This window comes from Cydia fagiglandana, chromosome Z (genome assembly GCF_963556715.1).
Source record: "Cydia fagiglandana chromosome Z, ilCydFagi1.1, whole genome shotgun sequence".
NCBI lineage: Eukaryota > Metazoa > Arthropoda > Insecta > Lepidoptera > Tortricidae > Cydia > Cydia fagiglandana.
In genome coordinates this window covers 39447534-39471545 of record NC_085959.1, presented here as the reverse complement: position 1 = coordinate 39471545, position 24012 = coordinate 39447534, and the positions used below count along the sequence as shown (strand labels likewise).

Sequence of the window (24012 nt, the reverse complement as noted above, 5' to 3'; positions counted from 1 at the left end):
GCGTCTCACTCTCTCAGTAAAGCAAAATGTGAGACGCAAATACACATTGCACAAAGAAATCGTATAGGTGGAATACCAATACCCTCAGGGGGAAGGGATGGGACACTAGTGTGCGTAATGGCTCCTCTACACGATGGGCCAACGCCGGCCACTCCAAGGGACGCAGCCATGCGGTAGAATGAGATAGCAATATCACTTGCTCCCTCTAACGCATAAATGCGTCCCTTAGAGTGCCCGGCGTTGGCCCATCGTGTAGAGGAGCCATTAAGCACCATGTTACCCAAATTAGGTATCATACTACATTCGATCATTGAATGCTGGCTATAATTTGTTTTTCAAAAAACACAATTTGACCGAATCATTATAAGATCCGAATAAGATTTTTAACGTAAATACCGCTTCATATTGTTACGAATTTCCTGCGTACTCTCTAGAGTTAAACCAAAAAAAGTCTGCAGCGATTTTGATAGCCCACGCAGTGCAAGTGTTATTTATACGTCATAATTTTATAGAAATTTGATGTTTATAATAACACTTGCACTGCTTGGGCTAGTTGGGCTATCAAAATCGCTGTGGACTTTCCTTATTCTTTCTTATTTGATTCACATCAACCAAACTATTAAAATATAATTGGAATTAGTATTATGCATACTTTGAAATCTTTAAATATCACCAATTGGTTATTTAAGTAGTATCCAATTGGAATATATTTCCAATTTCTTATATTGGATTAACATTCAAGTTAGTTCTAGCTAGTTACATGAACTTAAAAATTCCAATGAGTTCTATTAAATATTAATTAGATAATTATATAAGAGCCTCGGTAGAGAGTACCATTTGGAGTTGAAACTCTAGGTCCATGGGGTCCCAGCGCGCATAAGTTGTTCGCAGAAATCGCGAAGCGTCTGGTTGACGTAACTGGTGACCGAAGAGCTGGCGGCTACCTCGCACAACGTATCAGCATTGCGATACAGCGAGGAAATGCCGCCAGCATCCTTGGTACAATGCCTCAGGGGCCTATTTTAGATTTAAGGTAGTCATTAATTTCGTTTAGTAGTACCACTGTATGAAATAAATGATTTTAAACTTAAAAAAATAATAATTATTATTATAAAATATTAATTAGTATTCTCTAATAAGTATATAGGCACCGTAGAGTTTCGTATCTTTGCCTGCGCTACCTATTTTCGCCTAGTTTGACATAAGTTGCCATTAACAAAATGTTTCTAATGTAAGCCTTACATAAAACTGCTAAATACAAAGTATTTTTACGGGTGTCAATATTCTTCAAACATTCTGCGGCTAACTTCACACAGTTGACCTTTAGTGAGGTTTTTTCGCGACGCCGACCACACGTTTTTATAAACCAGTGTTTTAACTTCAGTTTTAAACGGTGATACGGACCCGGTAATGTTAAACTTTTTACATGATTATATCCTATAACTATCTCTTTTTCATATGAAACTATTATTTAATGGTTAGCTCACGTTTAGAAGTCACAATTGGATAAAACGTTGGAGAGGGTACTTTGCGTCCATCTTGTTGCCAAATTTCGCCTACCCCTAGGGTTGACAAATTTTTTGTACCACATTCATTGGTGGATGACATTATTTGTTTCCAAATTTAAATATTTTCTTATGTTTAGTTATTTTAGTTTACGCTATATGCAAATGTTTATTTCTACTCTTACCGATATTAAGTAGGTACCAAATAGGTATTTTTATGTCTTACTTTGTGTAAATAAGGTTGATTTGATGTCAATTACGATAATAACAACAATTTTGCAACAATTAAACAATTTTGTTAAAAATAATTATTTTTTTAACTTATAAACCATTACTCCCCTTTATTTGACATGTTGGTTAATTTTGGCAGCCCTAGCTTCATTATAGAAAATGTATGAAAACGACTTCAGACTGTTACCTAACTTCGCCTACTACCTCGTTTTTTAAATATATGCCTAGTCTGGTATAGTTAAGGTTCATAGCATATTAGCACATTCCAAGGAGATGCGACTTAACATGTCTAAGTCACAGAAAAGTAAGTATTAGCGGCAAGGCATGCCATAGGCGAAGATTGGGAAAAATACCCAAACATCGCCTATTGCCTTTGGGGCCATTTATTACCAACTTAACCAATAAAATTTAAAGTTTTAGTGGTGTATACTGATAGTTAGGAATACTAAAAAACGTTTTTTCGCCTTAACAGATTAAAATGCTTTCAAATTTGAGAGATATTTTGAGAAAAGTGTCAAAACCCAGGCGAAGATACGCAACTTTACGGCACTTGAAATGTTTCCAACTTTCTATTCTTATTTTAATTAGTCTTATCCAATACTTGTAACATGTATCTAACTAGTCATATTCAAACCAATTAGAAATAGTGGTAATAAAGAGCAGATAAGGTCGTACGAACAATACCTACTTACTAAATTATTTTTTTCAAATTCAAAATGTATTTATTTCAAGAACTACAGAAATTTCAACAAAAGCAGTAGTAGCAGCATTTAAATAAATTCTGAATATGCGCGCTACATTGTCTACCTCCTGGCGGTTTTATTGGACACTTGAATGAAGTTAAATTGTATCGATTTAATTTTTTGGCATGTAGTATTATAAAATGCTAGTTTATAGTTATTATAACCAATACTCTTCGACTTACGGGACCAAAGTAAATAGTATTGTTGGAAAATAATTAAAAAACTATGTAAAATTTATTCCTTTATTGTCAGTAAGGGAGAAAACATTTGAAATTTGAATCATAGAAAACTTCAAATTCTTACAAAGAAATGCATTTCATAAAAATAATGATAGAATGTATTTACAAAGCTAAAACTAAAATGTTCTTAGTCTACTTTTCATTTAAATTACATTGCTTAATATAATTATACTAGCGAAGGCACGGGATCGAATGTTACACAAGTGTTGTGCCCAAATCCATGCAGTACAGTTTTAAATAAAATAATACAATAATGTAAAAAGTGAAGCGGAACTTAAAACATTTCATAGGAAAATACATTAAAAGAATATGCCGCTAGAGGAGTTCTCTCAAGCTAGATGAAAGTTGCGCTAAATATTCAAATATATTACCCTTTTCTTTTTCAGTCAAGTAAAAAGAGGGGGAAAAAAATAATTCAATCCCGTATGGTTTTCATCGTTTTAAAAACAAAGCACCTATCTTGAAAAATACTAATGATATTTGTATTGAGAACAAGTGGCTGTAAAAATTGACAATATCTACACAATTTTGTACTTAATAGAAGCTAGGCATTTAATTATCTAATTCATAGAGAATGCGAAGGAAGCACGTATTATGTACTTATTACTGTAACTAGTAATACACATTTATCACTAAACTTCCAATATTTCAACCGTCTATAACCGGCTTGGCATTCCCATTTCTTGCACGTTGGCACTGAAGATGACACAAAATATCAAAACTAACACCTAAAAGCAATAAAACTAAGTAAATTACGAAGATCATTTTCTCAATCGTTTAAAAAATGTTTTATTTACATCAAACTGTGGCGGAAGTTTCATAAACTTATTAAAATACAGTAAAATATATTACAAAATAACGCGGATTTTTATTTTCTAACAAAATTGAGCATCAGTGGTCCCGTGTTAAACAAAATTTAATTCTTTTTAAAGCGAAATGGAATGATGAGATCTATCCGTAATTAACTACGTTGGAAACACCATAGAAAAGAGGTGGTCGGGAAAAGAAACTGGCAGTGTCGTGAGCACCTCACGCTTTGATTTAGAAAATAAATTAAAACAATAAATAATAATCTCATTGAGTAAAATGCAAGTAAATCGAACCCGATCTGGTGATGTACGAATGGAGCCACCTCTTTACAAAATGGCGGACAATGGAAGCAATCATGGAATGGTTCCGAACTGTGTAAACGTCTTTTATTAAATTATAACGCTGAGATCGAGATCGGCCGTTTCTTATGGAGCAAAAATTAACAGGATCTTGGCAATGATCATTTAAAAAAAACACGCACACACACGATTTAAAAAACACGCGCGTAGTCACGGCTATCCTGACATGAGAGAGAGACGAGCCTGCGTACCCCAGCTCAGTAGCAGTAAAAGTTGGATTATTACAATTACCAATAAAATACCATAAAAATATTAAATGAATATCAAATAACGACGATCTCGACTCACCTTACAATTTCCACTTATAAAATAACTTAAAAACGAATTAAAAACATACGCGCTACATACATTTAAACTACTACAGTGTTTATACTAAGGAATCACACATAAATAATTTTCGTCCACATCGCTATGCATTATCCTCAATAGCGAAAAATACACTTTTTTTGTTCATTTATCCTTTAGATTAATGAATGAAAACACGGTTTATTTAAAACAATTACATTAAAACATTTAATAACACAACAATTGTATCAAACATGATTTAGTCATGACCTACGATGTATTTTTGCGACACGTTGCTATGAAAATACATTACGACATTAAAATTCATTCAGTATTTTTAAAAGTGTATCAATAATCTATAGGAAATAGGCACCATTGACGTTAGTTAAGCTTAAAAGCCCCAACAAAAGCACGCACCAAAAGCATGAAATGCTTTTTTGAAGCAAAAATACATCGAATAATCGTCGCGTCAAAACAGTTCGCATAGGTAAGCAATTTTATTCTACACCGAGTCATGGCTAAACAGATCAACCTGCTAGAGGTACACACCATGAGATTTCACCACTGTTGACTATAATTACCACAAACTTTTACCTGAATATAAAATACCAGTTTAAAACTGTATAAGTGTTACTGTAGCTTTTGTGTAAATGCATAATGTTACCATGTAGTATATATTATAGAAGGCATCCTAGTTCTTTTAATGGATTTAGTTTTAAAAACAAGTTTGTGGTATACCCGTCAATATGAAGTCGCTTTTGGTGAGTAAAATTTTCTCACATTTTTTTTCATCAAGAAAAGAAATAGAAGAGTTAGTAAAGTAAAATATTGCACACTCCAAAAAGTGTGTATTTTCAAATAATTGTTTTAAAAAAAAGTATAAAAAAGAGATAACTAGTGTTTTTGATCGAAAAATAAAGCAGTATTTTAGTATTCCAACTAAAATAGGCTTAATAAAGCGACTTCATGCTAACGGTCAATTTAAATTTAATTCTTTTTGGTCCGAAAGATGTCCATCAACACAGTCTTACAATCAATCCTTAAACATATGTTTTTAATATATCTGTTAAATCTATAACATAACATTCAGTCGTTACTGTAGATAAATCTTATTCAATAAGATATTTCTTCTAAACTCGCTAATGAACATTGAAATATTATTACTATAGAGAACCCAAATAATGAAATTGTCGCAAACGCAACCTGTACAGTCAGCAGCAGAAGTTGCTAAGCGGGCCAGCTGTTCAAAATGATCTTGACGCGACTTTATTGTTAAGAGAATAAGAGCGTGTCAATGTTATTTTGAACACCTCGCCCGCTTAGCAACTTCTGCTGCTGACTGTACCACGCGACCAAAAAGTCGTAAGCGCCGAAGAATTCACAGCGAATGGCGCGCACAATTTCATGGTTTGTTGTCAAAACGACAGCAACTCATGGCGCAAAATACTGGTTCGCTATGCCGGTTCTATACGTTAGTAATAACAGTTCAATGCTAATGAATAGGAAGTCTGAACATTTCACTGCATTGATATAATAAAATAAAAAAATCAATACATACGTATTGTAAATCGGTATACCTTATCCACGACATTTTACAATAGAAGTATCTGTAGTAGAAATTATGTTCGAATCTAATACAAACCATTACATGCTGGCCAAACATGGGTACGTTGAAATTTTTTTTGTACTACGTACAGTACGTACTAAGTACCTAATATGTTGATAATTTTAACAAACGTTTGCATTTGTGTATTTCAAAGCTAAAGGATAATACTTTGAACATAAAACGTTACTTTTAGTTAAATAGATGTAATTTTTAATGAAATTTTGTAAAAAACGTGTTAGTAAGAAAAACATTCTTAATTTTTTTGCCAACATATTTTTCGGCCATCTTGTAATGTTACAGATGTTTAAAATTCAGCTTCCAAATCCAAGATTTACCTACAAAAGTATCGTTTAGATGTAGATCGCTTCAGTGGCGCCCTTATTGGTCTGCTGCATGTCATTGGGCGAGAGCGCGGCGCGGTCCGACCAATCAGAGTGCGGGGATTGAGTGAGCGGCGTCTGCGGCGACGGCGTCGACCAATGGTCGGGCGACTCGGGCGACGGCGTCGGGAATGTGTCGCCTATGCCCCAGCCACCGTATAGTCCTAGAAAAAGTAAATAATAGTTTCGTTAATTAAAAATGTCTGAACTATCTAGTAAGAAGTTGATAAACGTATGTCCACCTATCCATTTTTTTTCTGGTAATGTAAAAACAAACAGAGACTTTAGATTTTATTACAAAGCATATTTACACAATGCCTCTACAAGTTACACAAATAAACGTTCCTCTTTAACCTTTTGGACGCCAATGACCGATATATTCGCACCGCAGGTCCAACGCCAAAGACCGATTAATCTGTCACAGACCACGGAGCAACATAGATCTACGTGCATATGCATAAAGTACAATTCCAGTTTTGACTTCGGTGACGTGGCGTCCGAGTGAGCTTTTGTGTTTGACACGGCACGGTAGTTTGGAGCGCTTTCTTAATAATATATAGCACTAGGGTTACATACATCGAAAAGTGCTCGAGTGGAGACCACGGACTAGCAAGCCCAGCGTAGGACGTCCACCCACAAGATGGACAGACGACCTTGTTAAGGTCGCCGGAAGGCGCTTGATGCGGGTCGCTTCCAACCGGCACGTATGGAGATCCAAGGGGGAGGCCTATGTTCAGCAGTGGACGTCTTATGGCTGAGATGATGATGATGATGATGATGAGGGTTAGCTAGTTACCTGACATAATGTTAGTGATGGCAGGGTGCTGCGCGCCCTGCACTTGCCCCAGCGCTGCGGCGTGCGTCATCACCGCCTGTAGCTGCGCGTTGTGCTGGGATGTAGCGCCTAAAAACACATTTAGTTATATAAGATATCGAAAACGGCAGGTTTTATTAGCACTACGGCATATATTATACTACCACACTAATAATAGTAACAATTAATTTGACACAGAATAAATAATAGTAGTAGCCAGAAGGTTCACATTCTAGTAAAACGCGTCTACTACGACAGATACGAGCAGGCGTCCGTTCCGCATCGGTGCGCGGCAGCTACTACTGCTAAACACCAAAATTGGTGTGGGCCGCCTGTACTTTTAGCGACGCGACGAAAACGCGGAGTGAGCCACGCCTGACACTACTAGAACTGCGAAAATATTAATAAAAGATAAGGTACTCACTTAAATGCGCGAGAGCGGAATAAGCTGCCGCGTCTAGTTGGTGCTGGTGTGAATGGCGCAGGGCCGCCATGTGAGCCGGCGACGTGGGCAAAGATGGCCGCGACTTGCCGGGCGAGGGCGAACCTGTCACAGACACATGTGTGAATATAAAATTAACTTAACACAAAATTAAAACAGATCTATTTTTAATTTAAACCCTAAAAACCACCATGACAGGCAACACTTTCTATTAAAAAAAACTTCCTCAAAACTACGAACGGTGGAACTTCGATGCTATAAACTAGCACAGATACACCTACACAAATACTTTTAATTATAAAAATATTTTTTTTTTGGTGGTGGTTAAATATATGGTATTTAATCTTGAGGCTTTGCACATGTTACAATTAATATATAAAAATTTTACCTTCCAATAAAATTATTATTATGTTTCCTATCCACATCGGATATCTTCATTGTTTCATTGAGAGAGTAACGCGATCGTTGACCAATGATGCCGCTAGCGTCTATGTAGTCGCTCCGCCCCACGCCGTGACGTAGTTCCGCTTCCACTTCCTGCGAACCGTTGCTCGCTTCCCGCCACTCGCCACCGCCATGTCATTGTTGAGGAGAAGTACCGTCGGCATAAAAGTAGCCTAGTAGCCTGCCAGGAAGGCATTACTCAGATATCCGATGTGGATAGGAAACATAATAATAATTTTATTGGAAGGTAAAATTTTTATATTATGTGTTCCGTACTCCACATCGGATATCTTCATTGAGACCTGTTTATTATCTCCTGGTGGCGAGTTAGCGGGCGCGCAAACGATAGGGCTACACCTACTGTCATAGAACTCAGAGAACGAATAAATATGTATACACCATATTGCAACCCATGAAATCACAGTGACTCGTTATAATGTGAATTACAGGAAATTGAGAATTGAAATTGTAATCTCAGGTTCGAATCTGACGTTAAACTGGTTTAAGAGAATTCTCATTCGAAATCGCATCCGATCCGCAGAATCTCGGCGAGTCATGTTCCCAATTAACATAAGCGAAAATATCGCTAAGTGAATAGCTTTCCAGCCAATTTAGTTATTAAGTACATCGTGGATCAAAAGCAATCGTAGGCGAGGCCGGCTTGGATGAGACTGTGGCTGAAAGAAATAAGCGAAGTGTCCCCTAACATTTTGTGTAATTCTCGCAAGGTGACGTACCCAGACTACCTACTTATACTGGGTCTATACTTTATTCCGGAGCTTCTAAGAGTCCAGTCGGTAAGACACGTTATCTGGTTTAGAGCCGAATTTCGGACACAAAATAATAGCGTTAAAGTTATCTATGTAATTGCCCGGGCTACAGTGTAGTAGAGTAAGGTCATTGACCCTGCTGCCTGATGCTAACAGCAAAAGTGCGGCAGCTATTCTATCGTACTTCTTCTAACGTACCTAACGTTGTAGGGCTATTTAAATTAGGGCAAGTAGATGTCTCGCGTCCCAAGCTGGTGCTTTGGGAGGCGCTGGTCTCGCTATTAATGGCGTTGGAAGAAGGCATAGTGTCCGATAGTGGTTCATACACAGCACTTGTGAGAGGCTTATGAACGAGTATCGTTCTGAAAACTAACATGGATAATAGAAATAGACGTCTGAGATAGCTCGCTACTTCACTGGATAGAGGTACCTGGCAGTTGATCTTATTTTTGATGCACCATAAAGACCGTTTCTACATTGTGGCCGTACATGCAGCCTAGACAAGGGGACGATCTAGGGGCTCCCGTTACTGTTTTCTATACAAACACAGTACCGGAATCGGGAATATACGGTTCTTCCATATTAGTGAGACAGTGACAGTTGCGTTTCGTTCGCTACGTAGCTTTAGACCTTGGCATGTTATATGCATGCGCCAGTCACGCCAGTAGCGGACGTCACTCCTGATCCCGCCAGCTCGGTGTTGGAGCGTCCTATCTGACAGGAGCTACGCCTCATTCTTAAGGTCGTTGACTCGTAAGGGAGGGCGGTCTGACGTTGTGTTCACTAGGACCGCCAGTAAATTGCAAGCTTACCACAGCTGCTTTAAGACTCCTTATCACGCCGTCGCAGTACACAGACTAGGCTGGGAGGTGGAGACATCCATGCCAAGTCTCACAGGCAGCTGTCAAAGGTCGTGGTAGCAGTTCAATGAGTCTGTTAAGAAATACCGTGGCACAGTGCGAGGGCTCTCGAAAGCGGAGGCCGGCCAACAAGGCGCCTGTCAGGTGAAGACAGTCTCGGCGGCTGCTGGGCGCAGCTGCCACTCGGGCGCGCAGTGACTTCTTGATAAACCGTTGCCCTCGGGGGTTGTACCGACCTGGCAAGTAGCAAGCAACCAGCGCGACCTGTAGACGATCTGCTGGCATCAGCAGTTTTTGCGACAGCCGTAGTAACGGAAGGGATGTAGTGTCGCCGTCGTTTTATGTATACTGTACCGGTGCGGTTGTATGTTTACACTTCTGTCGTCAGCGCTGCAGATGCGGCCCGTTAACGGTTACTCTTCGCTGAAAGGGCCTTACCTCGTACATTGTCTACCAATATTGGAGATTGTAACGGACTGCTTGCATAAGATGAGGAAGAAAGTGGTGCGAGGCTTTCGGCAGCTCCGTGTTGCTGGGGACTGCGAAGGCTTCACCTTCCTCCATGAACTAAAGTTTGCGAATTTGAGACTGAACAGAAGGCATTGAGTCTCATTTCTGCGAGAAACTCTGCAGCAAGGCAGGCCTGTATGTCGCGAAAAAGAAAACTTTCAATCGGTGTGTTGTGCCGCGTGTCCCACGTGATGTCTAGGAGCGTGATGGTCTAATTCGCTTTACCCGAAGAGACACCCTATATCGAGTTAGTATAGGGCATCGAGTTAGTAGCATGCTTTTAAGGAAATCGAACTGATGAAATCAAGTCTAAAATCGATTTTGGCGCTTTGCGTAACAAAACTGTTTCGATAAAGTCGAATACAGACAGATGGAAACTGCTGGAGTCCTCCTGGCCCCTTTCTCTTAGCACCGGAAACTCAAGCTTGTTCAGGCGCAGCGGGTTTATTTGTCCCATTTTGTTTATTATGGCTTTTCGCACGAGTTCGTCTTTGTAAGACGGAACTTAAGCTGGAGAGCGCGAGCAAGCAGAGATAATTATGTGAAGTCTGCAGACCTTTTCGATGCCTTTCACCTCGGTTTCGAGCGGTCGCACAGGGCCTTGTCGCTAGCTGTTCTCCGGTTGGACCACTCCATGGCCTCGAGAAGTCGTAGGAGCTTCGAAGCAACACAGCGAAGTCGATCAGCACCTTTATGAAGCCCGGGAACACGACGTATTTTCCTCTGAGTATCGACATATCTTACCGCTTTCAACTCCGGGCAGTCGAGCCGCGCTAGGACGGGGCTCTTTACGACCTTGTCTGCCGTCGCCGGAGGATTCTTTAACCGAAACCAAGAGCTTAGCGGTCTGTTCGTGCTGTACCATACCATACCTATACCTGCACCATAGCTATAGGCGCCTGCGTACCTCAATGGAACCATGTGGACAGGACAAAACTGATACTGTGGCGCCCAGCGAGCAAGGGACGACATCGTCGTAGTTGCAGCATCGGTGGACAGCATCGGCGTGATTGTGGCAACCGCCGCCGCTCGGGAGGCGCCGGTGCGTGAAGCTAGGGGCGCCATCGTGGCGGCCGGCTCGGGGGGGGGGGGGGGGCACCGGTGCCTGAGGCCGGGCGGCTCATGGCGGCCGCCACTGGTGTGAGGCGGGCGGCTCCATCGTGGCGGCCGCCGCCACCGGCTCGGGAGGCGCCGGTGCGTGCGGCGAGAGGCGCCATCGTGGCGGCCAGCTCGGGAGGCACCGGTGCATGAGGCGGTCGCCGTCTGGCTGGCTGGTCTGGGAGGCACTGCTGTGAGGCGAGAGGCGCCATCGTGGCGGCCAGCTCGAGAGGCGCCAGTGCGCAGGTGGTGGTGCCATCGTGGCGGGCGGCATCATCGTGGCGGGCAGCGCCATTGTGGCAGCCGCCGCCGCCGCGTCGATGCGTAATGCGAGAGGCGCCATCGTGGCGGCCAGCTCGGGGGGCAGGCGGTGTCATCGAGCGGGCGGCGCCATCATGGCGGCCACCGTCGCCAGGCTCAGGTGCGAGAGGCGCCGTCGTGGCGGCCAGCTCGACAGGAGCCGGTGCGCGTGACGGACGTTACCGGCACGGGAGGCGCCGATGGCTAGGCTCGTAGTTGCACGCATCATCACGGCGACGCTGTTGCCCTCGGCGGTGCCATCGTGGTGGCCACCACCGGCGCGTAGGTCACCAGCGACGTCATGACGGCCGGCAACCAACGCGGCGATCGTCGCTGTACTCGTAGCATTTCCACTGCTTACACGTAACTTACCTTCCTTCCGCTCGAGCAGTCGGGACGCAGAAGCGGTCCGCCTTCACCTTGGCGCGATCCACCCGCGATGCGCCCGCAGCTGCAGGAGCGGGCGTGTGACGTCTCGCAGAGCCACGCGGATCTCTCGGAGTCCCGCTGGACTGGAAGCGTTCGCACCGCAACTGGAGCAATAGGAGCGGGCGTGTAACGTCTCGCGGAGTCCCGCGGACTGGAGGCGTCCGCACCGCGACTGCAGCAACAGGAGCGGGCGTGTGACGTCTCTCGGAGTCCCGCGGACTGGAGGCGTCCGCACCGCGACTGCAGCAACAGGAGCGGGCGTGTGACGCCTCTCGGAGTCCCGCGGACTGGAGGCGTCCGCACCGCGACTGCAGCAACAGGAGCGGGCGTGTGACGTCTCTCGGAGTCCCGCGGACTGGAGGCGTCCGCACCGCGACTGCAGCAACAGGAGCGGGCGTGTGACGTCTCTCGGAGTCCCGCGGACTGGAGGCGTCCGCACCGCGACTGCAGCAACAGGAGCGGGCGTGTGACGTCTCTCGGAGTCCCGCGGACTGGAGGCGTCCGCACCGCGACTGCAGCAACAGGAGCGGGCGTGTGACGTCTCTCGGAGTCCCGCGGACTGGAGGCGTCCGCACCGCGACTGCAGCAACAGGAGCGGGAGTGTGACGTCTCTCGGAGTCCCGCGGACTGGAGGCGTCCGCACCGCGACTGCAGCAACAGGAGCGGGCGTGTGACGTCTCTCGGAGTCCCGCGGACTGGAGGCGTCCGCACCACGACTGCAGCAACAGGAGCGGGCGTGTGACGTCTCTCGGAGTCCTGCGGACTGGAGGCGTCCACCGTGGCCCGCAGCATCGCGGTGTCTCGGAGTCACCTTGGACGACAGCAGAAGAAAGACGCGGCGCGCGGGGGCGGGGGCGGGCGCCGGGGGACGGGGCGCCCCGGTCGCGCCGCAACTAACAACACGAGGTACTCCCAGGCTACTGCCTGAGAACCCTCCGCGAGTGACGAAGTAGCTTCTGAACGCCAATAAAATTAGAATATCTTAAACTGGCTCACCGGATGGTTCGAGACAATCCAAACCTCCTTATCAGCGAAGCGCGGCGCCCGAAAGCAGCGCGCGCGGGCCGTCCGCCGCCGCGCCGCCCCCGCCGCCGCAGGCACGATGACCGCACGTTCCCTCTCCGATGCGGAGCGACTTGTTACCACTTGTTAACAAAAACCACTGACGCACTTCCTACTTCGATCTCGAAAATGCGAGTTAACGGTAACGATTTTAGCAGCATGGAATGTGAAAATTAATTTAGCAAGAAAAAAGTGGGTAGAATCGAAAAGCACCGTTCGATGACTTCGATCGCGAGACCGCCAAAAGACTTATAGTGGCGATCTCTGCCATATCTCACTATTTAATCGACCGAGCTTTGGATCGGAAATGTTAAAGCACCATGCTGCAAAAATATACGCAAAAAATATTTGCGGACTATCGGTCAAGACGGTCGACGAAACAATGTCATGGCGGTGGCGAGTGGCGGGAAGCGAGCAACGGTTCGCAGGAAGTGGAAGCGGAACTACGTCACGGCGTGGGGCGGAGCGACTACATAGACGCTAGCGGCATCATTGGTCAACGATCGCGTTACTCTCTCAATGAAACAATGAAGATATCCGATGTGGAGTACGGAACACATAATATCACATTAGAAAATAAAAAAAGGTATGCTCCTACTAGTCAAATCAGTTTCTTTTTTAGAATTTTACTGTCAAAACGAGTTGCCAATATGGAATTTATATGAAAGCTGCTATACTAACGTCACGGTCAAATCATCTACTTTTTTTTAGTTCTATTCGATTTATTAAATTGACATTGTGTCAAAATTTACCTGCTAGCTTTGTTTCTCTAATAATTAACGAGTGCTTTATTTCGTGCATGGTGTGAAATAATATTAAATACAGGGAACATCCATATCGTATGGTGACAACTCACCGATATACGCGTGTGGCGAGGTGGTGTGGTTGCTGTGGGTCGGCGAGTGGTTGGAGTATGGTGGAGACAGGGTGGGCGCGCCGCCGCCGTACGACTGCTGGAGCGACTGACCCGTCTGTGGACAAACACATTGTTAACCCTTAAATGCATAGTGTTGCCAAATGTCTACAAAGCATTAGAAAGCTCACAGTTTAAAAAAAATAGGCTTACGTTCTTGAACGCACCTTTATACCAAACGTCAAGTAGTAGCGTGATGATTTAAGGGTTAAATTTACGCAATATTTTTAATTTATAAAAGTTACATTCGTTTTAAGACGAAAAGTCGGAAAACTTGGAAAAATACAGATGTTGGTAATTTTTAGCATGTGATTTTGAACGGTGTTTTCGGGGTTTGTAAATATTTTATCATAGGTATATCACAAATAGTGTAAGTACCTTTCTAATGGTAGTTAAAAAAAATCATATATCTATTACTGAAAATTACATATTTACATAAATAAGATTTTGGCTAAAATCAACTTCTAACACTGATTCCGCAGTGAAAATCGAAGTTATATTTTTTTTACTATTTTTCCTAGAATCGGCAAACAATTATGTGATACATAATATTAATTTCAGGCAAAAAAAAAATCATGCATTTAAGGTGGTACGAGTATTCCACCTGTCCAATGTGAATTTTGTATCACATTTTGCTTAATGAGAGAGTCAGACGCGAATATGTTGGACAGGTAGAATACCACCCTAATATAGAAGGTCGAGACAACTGAAACACATAAACACAAACATACGAGACGCATACAAATACAGAAGCCGTAGTTGTGTTCCAAGCTGTTTTGCAGCTTTTTGGAGTATTTAAAATATAGAAGTTTGTCAATACCCGTAACTTAATTGTTATTTAACAAAGAAATCTCTTATTATTTCTCAAAATGGGTATTGTTCGAGATCATTACAGTAATGTTATCAACTTTTTACAAATAAGACAGTGTCATACCTATTTTAAATTGATATATTTGTCTTAATTCCATAAAGTAAGTACAGTCGCCATCAGATATATCGGAGCGGCCAAGGTGTTCACAATATCTGAACACGCACTTTAACGCCCTGACTGTTCAGATGATTGTGAGCACCTTGGCCGCTCCGATATATCTGATGGCGACTGTACAAAGATGTTAGATACAATTTGCCCACGCACGTCTCATCGATCTAAACGGGCCTCGGTGTAGGTTTCGCATTCTGTACATACCTTAACGCAGTCCTCGTAGCTTGGCGGCTGCTTGTGCGTCATCAGCTGCTCAATGCCGGCGAACTGCGCCATCGCGTTCGAGTACAAAGACGTCGCGTCGTACGGTGACGGCAAATCCTGTAACCACATTATACGCTTAGTGTGACGCTTTTCATATGTTTTTATTTTAGGTATGTTGTTATTCTCGAAAAGATGGCACCACATTTTTGGCCTATGCTCGAGTAGATGGCGACACCATTTGATATTTAACAATTTTAACACATATCAGTGAAAGAACAAGGATCAAAGTCAAATGGCGTCCTAAAAGTTTTAATCCTGTGTCGAAAGATGGCAGTAAATTTACTGTGACTACGACTTTGACAATACGCCTCTATATTAAATTCTTTTCGTTAAGCTAACACTGAAAACAAACGTCACTGCTTGCCGCGAATAATTATTTCAATGTTTTTATCTAAAAAAAATATATGTGTGTGTTATAAGGTGCGCAATAAAGAGTATTTGTATTGTACATGTTAATTGGGAATAGATGGATTACCTGTAAATTTTGAAGCGGCGACTCTACTGGGCTGAGGCTGGAGCCGAGGCTCTCCACACTCTGCGGCACCTCCTGCGCTACTTTCTTGTTGTTTTTCTTCACACTGGGCTTCCTGTTAGTAAAACAATGGTTATATTATCGTCACATACAAATAAAATCGACTAGTGAAGAGTTACGTATCTATAAGTGAGGTTCGGAGTCATGTAAGTTGTCAGAACAGCCGAATAAATCAGCTCAAAGTTTCATATACCCAGATTTCCAATAATATTTATAATGTTGACAATGATGACTGACAGATCGTAACGTGAAAAATAAATTGTTATCTGTAAAGTCGGTTTACGGACGATAATTTTACGTGATAACGTCATAAGAAAACATAACGTAACGTTACCATGGAGATCTGTCCACAACGTGACACTTTTTCGTGCATGCTACCTGTGTTCATCGATTTATAAGACGTTATCACGTCAATCGTTTATTTTAACTACAGTCAACGTCCCTATTGGATTGAAAATCCCTAAAAGATTTCAAGAACTTGGACAACATTTTGGAAAGTTTGCGTATATTGCATCTTTTACTATCGGCCCCTAGCAGGGTCTACTAAATTGTACACTGACCGTCTGATCTGTGAGTGCTGCAGGTTGTTGTTGTCGTATTCCTGGGGACTCTCGGGGCCGGCCTTGGCGCGGGGCTTCTTCGGCTTGCCCTTGGCCGAGCTGATCACCGTCGGCTGGCTGATCAGCTGCGGGTGCGGGTTTGGGGATTCTGTGGGGGAAACACAAGGTCAAAATACGTATGAGAATACATATAGAAAGTACACACAGAGTGAGACGACGCACTTCAACATATTTTCCGAGGTATTTGTGTTGCGTTTTAATACCACAAACTAAAGTGGCGTAGCCATTGCCGCAAAGTCTACAGCGATGCGTCACATTTAGCGCGCACTTATAGCACGCTTGCTCTCATAATGATTGGTCTAAAAATTAATGTCTTTAGTGTAGAACCAGAGCTAAATGTGCATGAAATTGGTGAACCTGGACAATGCTCATCATGCCACGTCTCTTGGCAGACGGTCTATGTGATCCGTGATCTCCCGGTTGGAAATCGCGTCCACAACTAAACTTGGTGAAAGACTTAACAGAGGACGGAAGAAAAGTGTCTGTATTTAGTCGTATACTTACGCATAACATGGTGATGCTGGGGCTGCGGCCTTGGACAATGCTCATCCAGCAGCCGCACTATATCGTCATGCATCCTCTCTTGGGCCACGTCTCGTGGCAGGCGATCCATGTGATCCGTGATCTCTCGGTTGGACATTGCGTCGAGCAGCGCGCGGCAAGCGCCGTACGAGCCTTCGCGGGCGCCGAGGAAGAGCGGTGTTTCGTCCTGTGAATAGAAGTTAGTATTAGCACAGAATAAATAATAGGACATCCGTACAGAAAAGACGTACCGTATAGGAAGTTTTTTTTTTACAGCTGTAGCTTACAGTCCGTATTAAAGAAAATAGACTGTTACTCGTTAGTATACAAGAGAAGAGTAAATAGATACATGGTAGAAGGGAAATCGGTTATGAAGCGGACGAATCAAGCTAAAGTTGCAGTAAGCTATCTGCAGTTACGATGATAAACAAGAATGGCAGCAATCAAATAAAAAACTCATCGTGTTGTGAAAGTGCGTTTTGTACGTTCACAGTGGAATGAGAGTACAGAATACCCACCTTGTCATCTTGCGCGTCCCTATTCGCGCCGTGCATAAGCAGAACGTTGACAGCGTCGACGTTATTGACCGCGGCCGCCCAGTGCAGCGCGGTCTTGCCGCTGTTGTCCGCTGCGTTTATGTCGGCGTCCGCGTTGATTAGGTCCTCGACCATGCCTTCGATGGCCAACCTGAGAAGAAAAACAACATGAATATTAACGACAAATCTTTACTAAAATCAGGTCATTTCTGCCACTCAGTTTGTTACACTCATTCTGGATTCGCTAGAGCGAAAAACCAATGGCAAAAATTCAAGTACCAAGTCCAAGTTGTACTAGCATATGGACAAAACAAATAGTAAGTATAGATTATAAAGTCTCTAGGGACAAAACCAGCGTTTTCATCTTCCTTTGATATGTATATCGTAGCTCGTCAATGACTTATTACAAAATACAGGAGTAGCCAATATCAATGCAGTGATCCTGTGAGTTGACGTCGGCGTGTCATCTAGAAAAGTATAGAGGGGTCTTACCTAGCGGCCAGTATCAACGGCGTGGTCCCATCGTGCATCCTAGCGTTGAGGTTCGTGGCCCTGTTGCGCAGCAGTATCTGGAACACGCCCATGGCGTCCGCGGCCACGGCGGCGTGTAGCGGCGTGCGGCCAGTGTTGTCCTGTGAGTTGGCGTCGGCGCCGGCGTCTAACAGGCGCTTGGCGGCGTCGGAGCGGGCGTATCTGTGAAGAAGGGATATATTAGATTGTAGAACATAGTCTATCTGTTTTAGTTTGTTAGATTGATGTACTTATGTTTCGCTTCGTCCTCATATTACCAAAATATTTACCATATTTTTTCGAAATGCTCTAATTATACAAGGGTAGAAGAATAAGACTATGCTTACCATTTACATGAGCCGTTTTCATTTAAAACTATTAAATTAATTAATACATATTGTGTGCTTTCAAATGTGAAACCAGATTTTCCGCCACCGCTTTGAATAAGTGGGCTTCTGCGGCTAACCCGATATAGTCAGACCCAGATACCATGACCGGGTCTGATCGAAGATTTCAACTGACGCTTTCGATGACAGCCCAATATTAACCTTCGTGCATTCGTGTTTAAAGGAATATTTCTTTTGTCAGAGAAATAAGCATGACTTACCTAGCAGCCAAATGCAAGCTGGTTTCTCCTGTCTTGTCCATAGCTGCGTTCAGTTGCGCGCCCTGCGCGACAAGCTCCGATATGATGTGGGCCGTCTGCTCGTCCTCGGCGTCCGAGCCGGTGTCGAGCCCGCCGCCCCGGACGGCCGCCACCATGAGTGGCGTCATCCCGAGCGGGCCGCGGGCGTCCACGTCCACGTGACCGTCATGCTGGAATAAGGTAATGGTTAGAAGAGGTATTTAACCTTTTGATTTGTATGGCATTGAAAATGGCGTAAGCATGCAAATATAGACTTTTTGTAGTAAAAATGGAGGACTTCGCTTTTTATAAAGGTGTAAAGTTTTCATGAGCATTTTTCTCAACTAGCAACAGCTTTGATATGACTAAGTAGCTGACATTTTAAATTGTGAGATTTAGACAGATTCTTAAAGCATCTTTATATTTTTTTTATAAATCAATCTGTACAAAAGTTTAAAGTACAAGGAAAGTAAACTTACGATAGCTGGCGGCGTCATCATGCTGGGAGGCACCCGGATATCTGCCGCATCGAGATGCTGCTGCGTCCACACCCTCGAGTCATGTCCAGCTTCTTCATAGTCCGTGATCACCGTGTGGTCCGACGCGTAGCCTCCTGGCGCGCCATTAGAATCGCCAGGACCTCGCGAACGTTTGGCCCTTGGCGGTGCTAAGCCGTCGTCATCATCATCCGACCAATGCGGAGGACCCATGTGCCCACCGTTGATATCCACGTCGATACAACCCATGGAACCCTTGTTCAAGTTCCTCATCTCCTGTCCGTCCGGGCCGCGGCGACGCGAGCGGCGCCGGGTCGAAGAATTGTTCCGAATAAACCCTTCCGGGAACCATGTTATACCGGCCGCTCGCTTCCTCTGCGCCGTTACAAGCACACCGATCAATAATCCAGCCAGCAACACGAGTATCACTCCGATGAAAACGTATTTAGAGTTGGTGGGAGGCTCCGATTCCGGCCCCGTCGGCACACCCTTCACTTTGAAGATGGGGAATGCGTTGGACAAAGGATGTTTAGACGCCGTAGCCGCCAAGAACTCCGCGGCTTCCTGCGCCGAGAAGAAGCACTCGGATCCCGTGCATTTCCTGTTGTCTATCTCTAAAAACACTTGTACGCCGCTCTGTACTTTCTCCATGAATATGATCTGGTGGGTCTTGGCGACGTCCGAATCTTGCAAGCCGATGTCTTGCGTCCGGGACCAGGGGCGGATCATGTCGTTACCCAAATGGTCCTTCTTGATCCTGACCGTGGTGCGCAGCTGATGGCCCAAGTCTCGCAGGAAAGCGACGGAGTTTTCCTTAAACTCGTTGATGTCCATGAGGAGGATGACGGACATGACGCCGTCAGCGAGGTGCGGGGGCAGCTCGTTCTCGCAGTCCAGCCCGTCCCAGTTGCACTCGGCGTTGTTGCATCCGTAGTCGCAGTGGCCGTTGGCGTAGTGCTTCTGGCAGTAGGCGTCGTAGATCGGGTTGCAGCGGTTCAGGGACTTCTCGCAGTCGCGTCCGTCGAAGAGGCACTCTTGGGTGTTGCACGCCTCGTTGCACTCGCCGTTCATAAACACCTCCCAGCAGCGGATGCCGACGCTGGCCGCGGTGCAGTTCGCCCACGGGTTGATGCCGAGCGAGCAGTCGTTGCCGTCGAACTCGCAGGCGTACGTGTTGCACTCCTCGTCGCAGTTGTGGTCGCCCTGTTTCTGCTTGCAGCCCATCTTGGCGCACTGCTCCTTCTGATAGGACCAGTCGAGCCCGCCGTAGCCTCCCGTCGCGTCCGGGTCGTAGTGGTCGCAGTTCTTGCCGGTGTGATGGTTCGGGCAGTAGCAGATGTAGTCTCCCGGCTTGTCTATGCATCTGGCCTCGGGATGCTTGCACGGGTTGCTGAGGCACTCGTTCATGGAGTCTATTTCGCAGTTGACGCCGGACAGGCCTCGCGGGCACTCGCATATGTAGCCGCCTATCTCGGAAGTGCGGCAGTAGCCGCCGTTCTGGCAAGGATTGGAGTCGCAGGCGTAGCCGGAGTACTGGCAGTCTTTGCCGTGGAAGCCGTCCTTGCACAGGCACTCGTGGCGGCCCTGGATGGCGGTGCAGATGCCTCCGTTCTGGCAGGGGGAGTTGGCGCAGAAGTTGACTTTGTCAGCGCAGTGTCTGCCCATGTAGCCGGGCTTGCAGTTGCAGTGGTAGTCGTTGATGAGTTGGACGCAGTCCTGGGTGCCGGGGCTGGCGCAGGGGTCGGAGAGGCACTCGTTGATGTCGCCCTCGCACCGCGGTCCGACGAAGCCGGGCGGGCACTTGCACTCGAAGCCGCCGACCTTGTCTATGCAAGTACCGTTGTTGTGGCAGGCGTCGTGTTTGCAGTCGTTGACGTTGATCTCGCAGATCTTGCCGAGGGTGCCGAAGGGGCATGAGCAGGAGAAGTTGTCGATGAGGTCGTGGCAGGTGCCGCCGTTCTGGCAGGGGTTGGGGAGGCAGTCGTTGACGTTGAGCTCGCAGTTCTGCCCCTGGAAGCCCTTGGCGCACTGGCACTGGTAGGTGCCGACGAGGTCGCGGCAGAGCGCGCCGTTCTGGCAGGGCGCGGACTCGCACTCGTTGATCTCTTTCTGGCAGTAGGAGCCGGTGTAGCCGTCGAGGCAGTGGCAGCGGTGCGAGTTGCCGATGTCCTCGCATGTGCCGTTATTGCACAGTTGCTTCAGCGGCACTCCTGTACGAGAGGACAATTATTTGTAATAGGTAATTCAAGTTACGGAAATTTCATAGCACTATCAAGTCACTTAACTCTTCGTTGGGATTTGTTTTAATAATGCCACATGCCTTAAATGTATTTATAATACAGTAGTTGACATTTAGGGATGAATACCTATAGGAATGTTTAGCATACCTTTTCTGAAAGACGCGTCCTTGCACGACACCATCTCGACGTCGCACAGCTTGCCGGACCAGCCAGGCGCGCACGCGCACGTGTACTGCGGGCCCTTCTGCGAGCACGTCGCTCCGTTCTCGCACGGGTTGCCCTCGCACCTGGGGATAAGGGTTACGTTAGCTTGGCAGGTGTCGGGAATCACAGGTGTATCATGTTACAGAGAACACATAAGATGCATCAATCGTTAATGATGTGAATATTCAACAAAAAACATTCAACATAAACATATCACAGTCACTGGACAAGACTGATTACTAATCAGTAGGTTAGGATAGCAATCAACGATGGACTCAAATTGCTTTCCAGTGTATGGCGGTGTCAATGTGTACTCACCAGTCGACGAACGACTCGCAGTGTTTCCCAGTGTATCCGTACGGGCAATGACAGGCGTAGTATGTGATGTGGTCGTGACAGGTGGCGCCGTTGTCGCAATGTGTAAAACTTGTCAATGTGTAAAAACTGTGAATGTGTACTCACCAGTCGACGAACGATTCGCAGTGTTTTCCAGTGTATCCGTACGGGCAATGGCAGGCGTAGTATGTGACGTGGTCGTGACAGGTGGCGCCGTTGTCGCATGGCGAGCTGTCGCACATGTTGATACGGAATTGACAGTTCGAACCCGTGTAGCTGGAAACACATGTCAATGTTAAACTTGTAAAATATAAAAAATGGAGATGAAAGATATCAAAGTTACTAGACGTTTCAAATCACAGTTAATGCTGATGGCACTCTATACGACTCCGCATATTACCCGGTAATTTCGGTTGTTAAAAATTGATATAACATATGGCGCCATCTTCTTCAAATCTGTAACTCTGAGCCTTTTTTTCCTAGCACTTTACACCTCTTTTGCGATTAATATCTTTTTGTTGAATTCTACAAACAGGTAACCCAACCCACACGAAATCTCCATTAAAATGTATTCTTCATGTATTAACACCAAGAGTCCATTTTCAAAATATTTGTTTCTGTGGTTAGTTTCCATTTGCAAAACTACGACCAACTTAGTCCGAGCTTGTTTATCGATTTTCTAGTAAAATGTCCTTACCCAGGCTGGCAGCTGCAGTTGTAAGAGTTGATGCCGTCGATGCAGGTGCCGCCGTTCATGCAGCTCGAGTCGGTGCAGTCCTCGTCGTTCGTCTGGCAGTTGATCCCGGAGAAGCCGAGCGGACAGGTGCAGGTGTAGGACGCCACGTACTGTGGAATAGATCACTTGTAGTTAGATTTTACAGGATTATAAAAATAACACTAAAACACTACTTTAATTTCCGGCGGTAGAACGATGTGGCACTGTTCTGTCGTTTGATTATAAGAAAAAAGCATTTACTCGTGATACAACAAAAGCAAAAAGATTTCAGTGTTCCGTAGGGACCTTTTGGTGATATCGCGACAGATAACGTGAAGAGAATATTGTAGGATCTGACAGGTCCCCACGCAAAGTGCACAAGGGTTAGTAATCAGTGAACTATTCTGACACTTCAGAAGGTGTAGAATCGGACTGCCGAGTAATGTTCAGCGGAGCTTAGGTGTCTTGTCTAGTTCTTCGGCACGCCAGTATATTAACATTCCTTGCGAAGCTTGATTCCATTGTATTATGTATCTTAATTCTGACAAATCAAAGTTGCATTTGCTTTGGCATTTTGAATTGAAACATACCTGGTTGCAAGTGGCTCCGTTCATACACGGCCGGGATTGGCACTCGTCGATGTCGATCTCGCACAGCTTGCCCGCGAAGCCGCTTGCGCACACGCAGTTGTAGTCGCCGATGCTGTCGAGGCATGTTGCGCCGTTCTGGCATGGGACTGTAGAGAGGGCCAGAATGTTAGCTTATGATAGAAAACTTGTGCTTGATAACAATTTGATTGATACTTATCGTCAAGATTGGGACGGATACAGGAAGATAAAATGCATACAAAGATTTACATGGTTTGACAAAAGATCCCATGTCAAAGACAACCAGTATGTTTTATTCCAAATATTAACCATTTTAACAAATGTTGACCAAATTTGGTGGGCCATGAGGGGAACCACTCAAAAAATGTAAACCATCAAAACAAGGTGACATAGCAAGGTGAGAATATACAAATTAAGCAAGTGTAACACCGTCTCTACCCGTATATTAAAAACCATGCGAACTATCTACGGTAACAATGATGACCAAGACCACAAGGGCCGTAGTTAAGCTTCTGTTTAGTTACTTACAAGATGCACAGTCGTCCGTGTTGATAGCGCAGTCCTTGCCCTCGTAGCCCCTTGCACACACGCACGTATAACTCCCGCCAGTGTTCACACACGTAGCCCCGTTATGGCAAGGGGATGTAGCGAAGCATTCGTCTATGTCCCGCTCGCAGAGCGCCCCGGTCCAACCGGCTGGGCACTGGCAGTTGAACTCTGCGTAGGACGCTTCGGCCACGCAGCGGCCGCCGTGGCGACATCTGTGGGGAAATACAATGTTAGTTAACTATTTAACAGGACCCGACTGGACTGAACCATGGAGCCGATTTGATTTGGTATGATGTAGGGAATGCAAATCGGTTATTTTTTGTATGGAAATAATCGGTTTTTAACCGAAACCGCGGTTATTTCCATACAATAAATAACCGATTTGCATTCCCTAGTATGATGGCTGGAAAGAAGATTTTTGGTATAGTGATATTCCATAGAAGCGAAAACTTAGAGTGGAACCAAAACTATA

At 45.0% G+C, this 24012-nt stretch overlaps 1 protein-coding gene across 1 annotated transcript in view; it reads right to left on the bottom strand.

Moving 5' to 3' along the window:
- Window positions 1–2709: 2709 nt before the first annotated feature.
- LOC134678433 (neurogenic locus Notch protein) overlaps window positions 2710–24012 on the bottom strand; it is a 171351-nt gene continuing 150048 nt past the window's right edge. Inside the window, exons 17-33 of the mRNA XM_063537009.1 lie at window positions 23520–23752; window positions 22974–23119; window positions 22366–22514; window positions 21795–21944; window positions 21276–21415; window positions 18871–21098; window positions 18374–18582; window positions 17749–17949; window positions 17239–17407; window positions 16703–16907; window positions 16139–16286; window positions 15522–15633; window positions 14987–15103; window positions 13744–13858; window positions 7397–7519; window positions 6955–7062; window positions 2710–6322 (exon numbers count right to left, since the gene is read on the bottom strand). Of these exons, the coding sequence (XP_063393079.1) occupies window positions 6129–6322; window positions 6955–7062; window positions 7397–7519; window positions 13744–13858; window positions 14987–15103; window positions 15522–15633; window positions 16139–16286; window positions 16703–16907; window positions 17239–17407; window positions 17749–17949; window positions 18374–18582; window positions 18871–21098; window positions 21276–21415; window positions 21795–21944; window positions 22366–22514; window positions 22974–23119; window positions 23520–23752 (4747 nt within the window). The 3' untranslated portion in view covers window positions 2710–6128. The remainder of the gene's footprint in view (window positions 6323–6954; window positions 7063–7396; window positions 7520–13743; window positions 13859–14986; window positions 15104–15521; window positions 15634–16138; window positions 16287–16702; window positions 16908–17238; window positions 17408–17748; window positions 17950–18373; window positions 18583–18870; window positions 21099–21275; window positions 21416–21794; window positions 21945–22365; window positions 22515–22973; window positions 23120–23519; window positions 23753–24012) is intronic.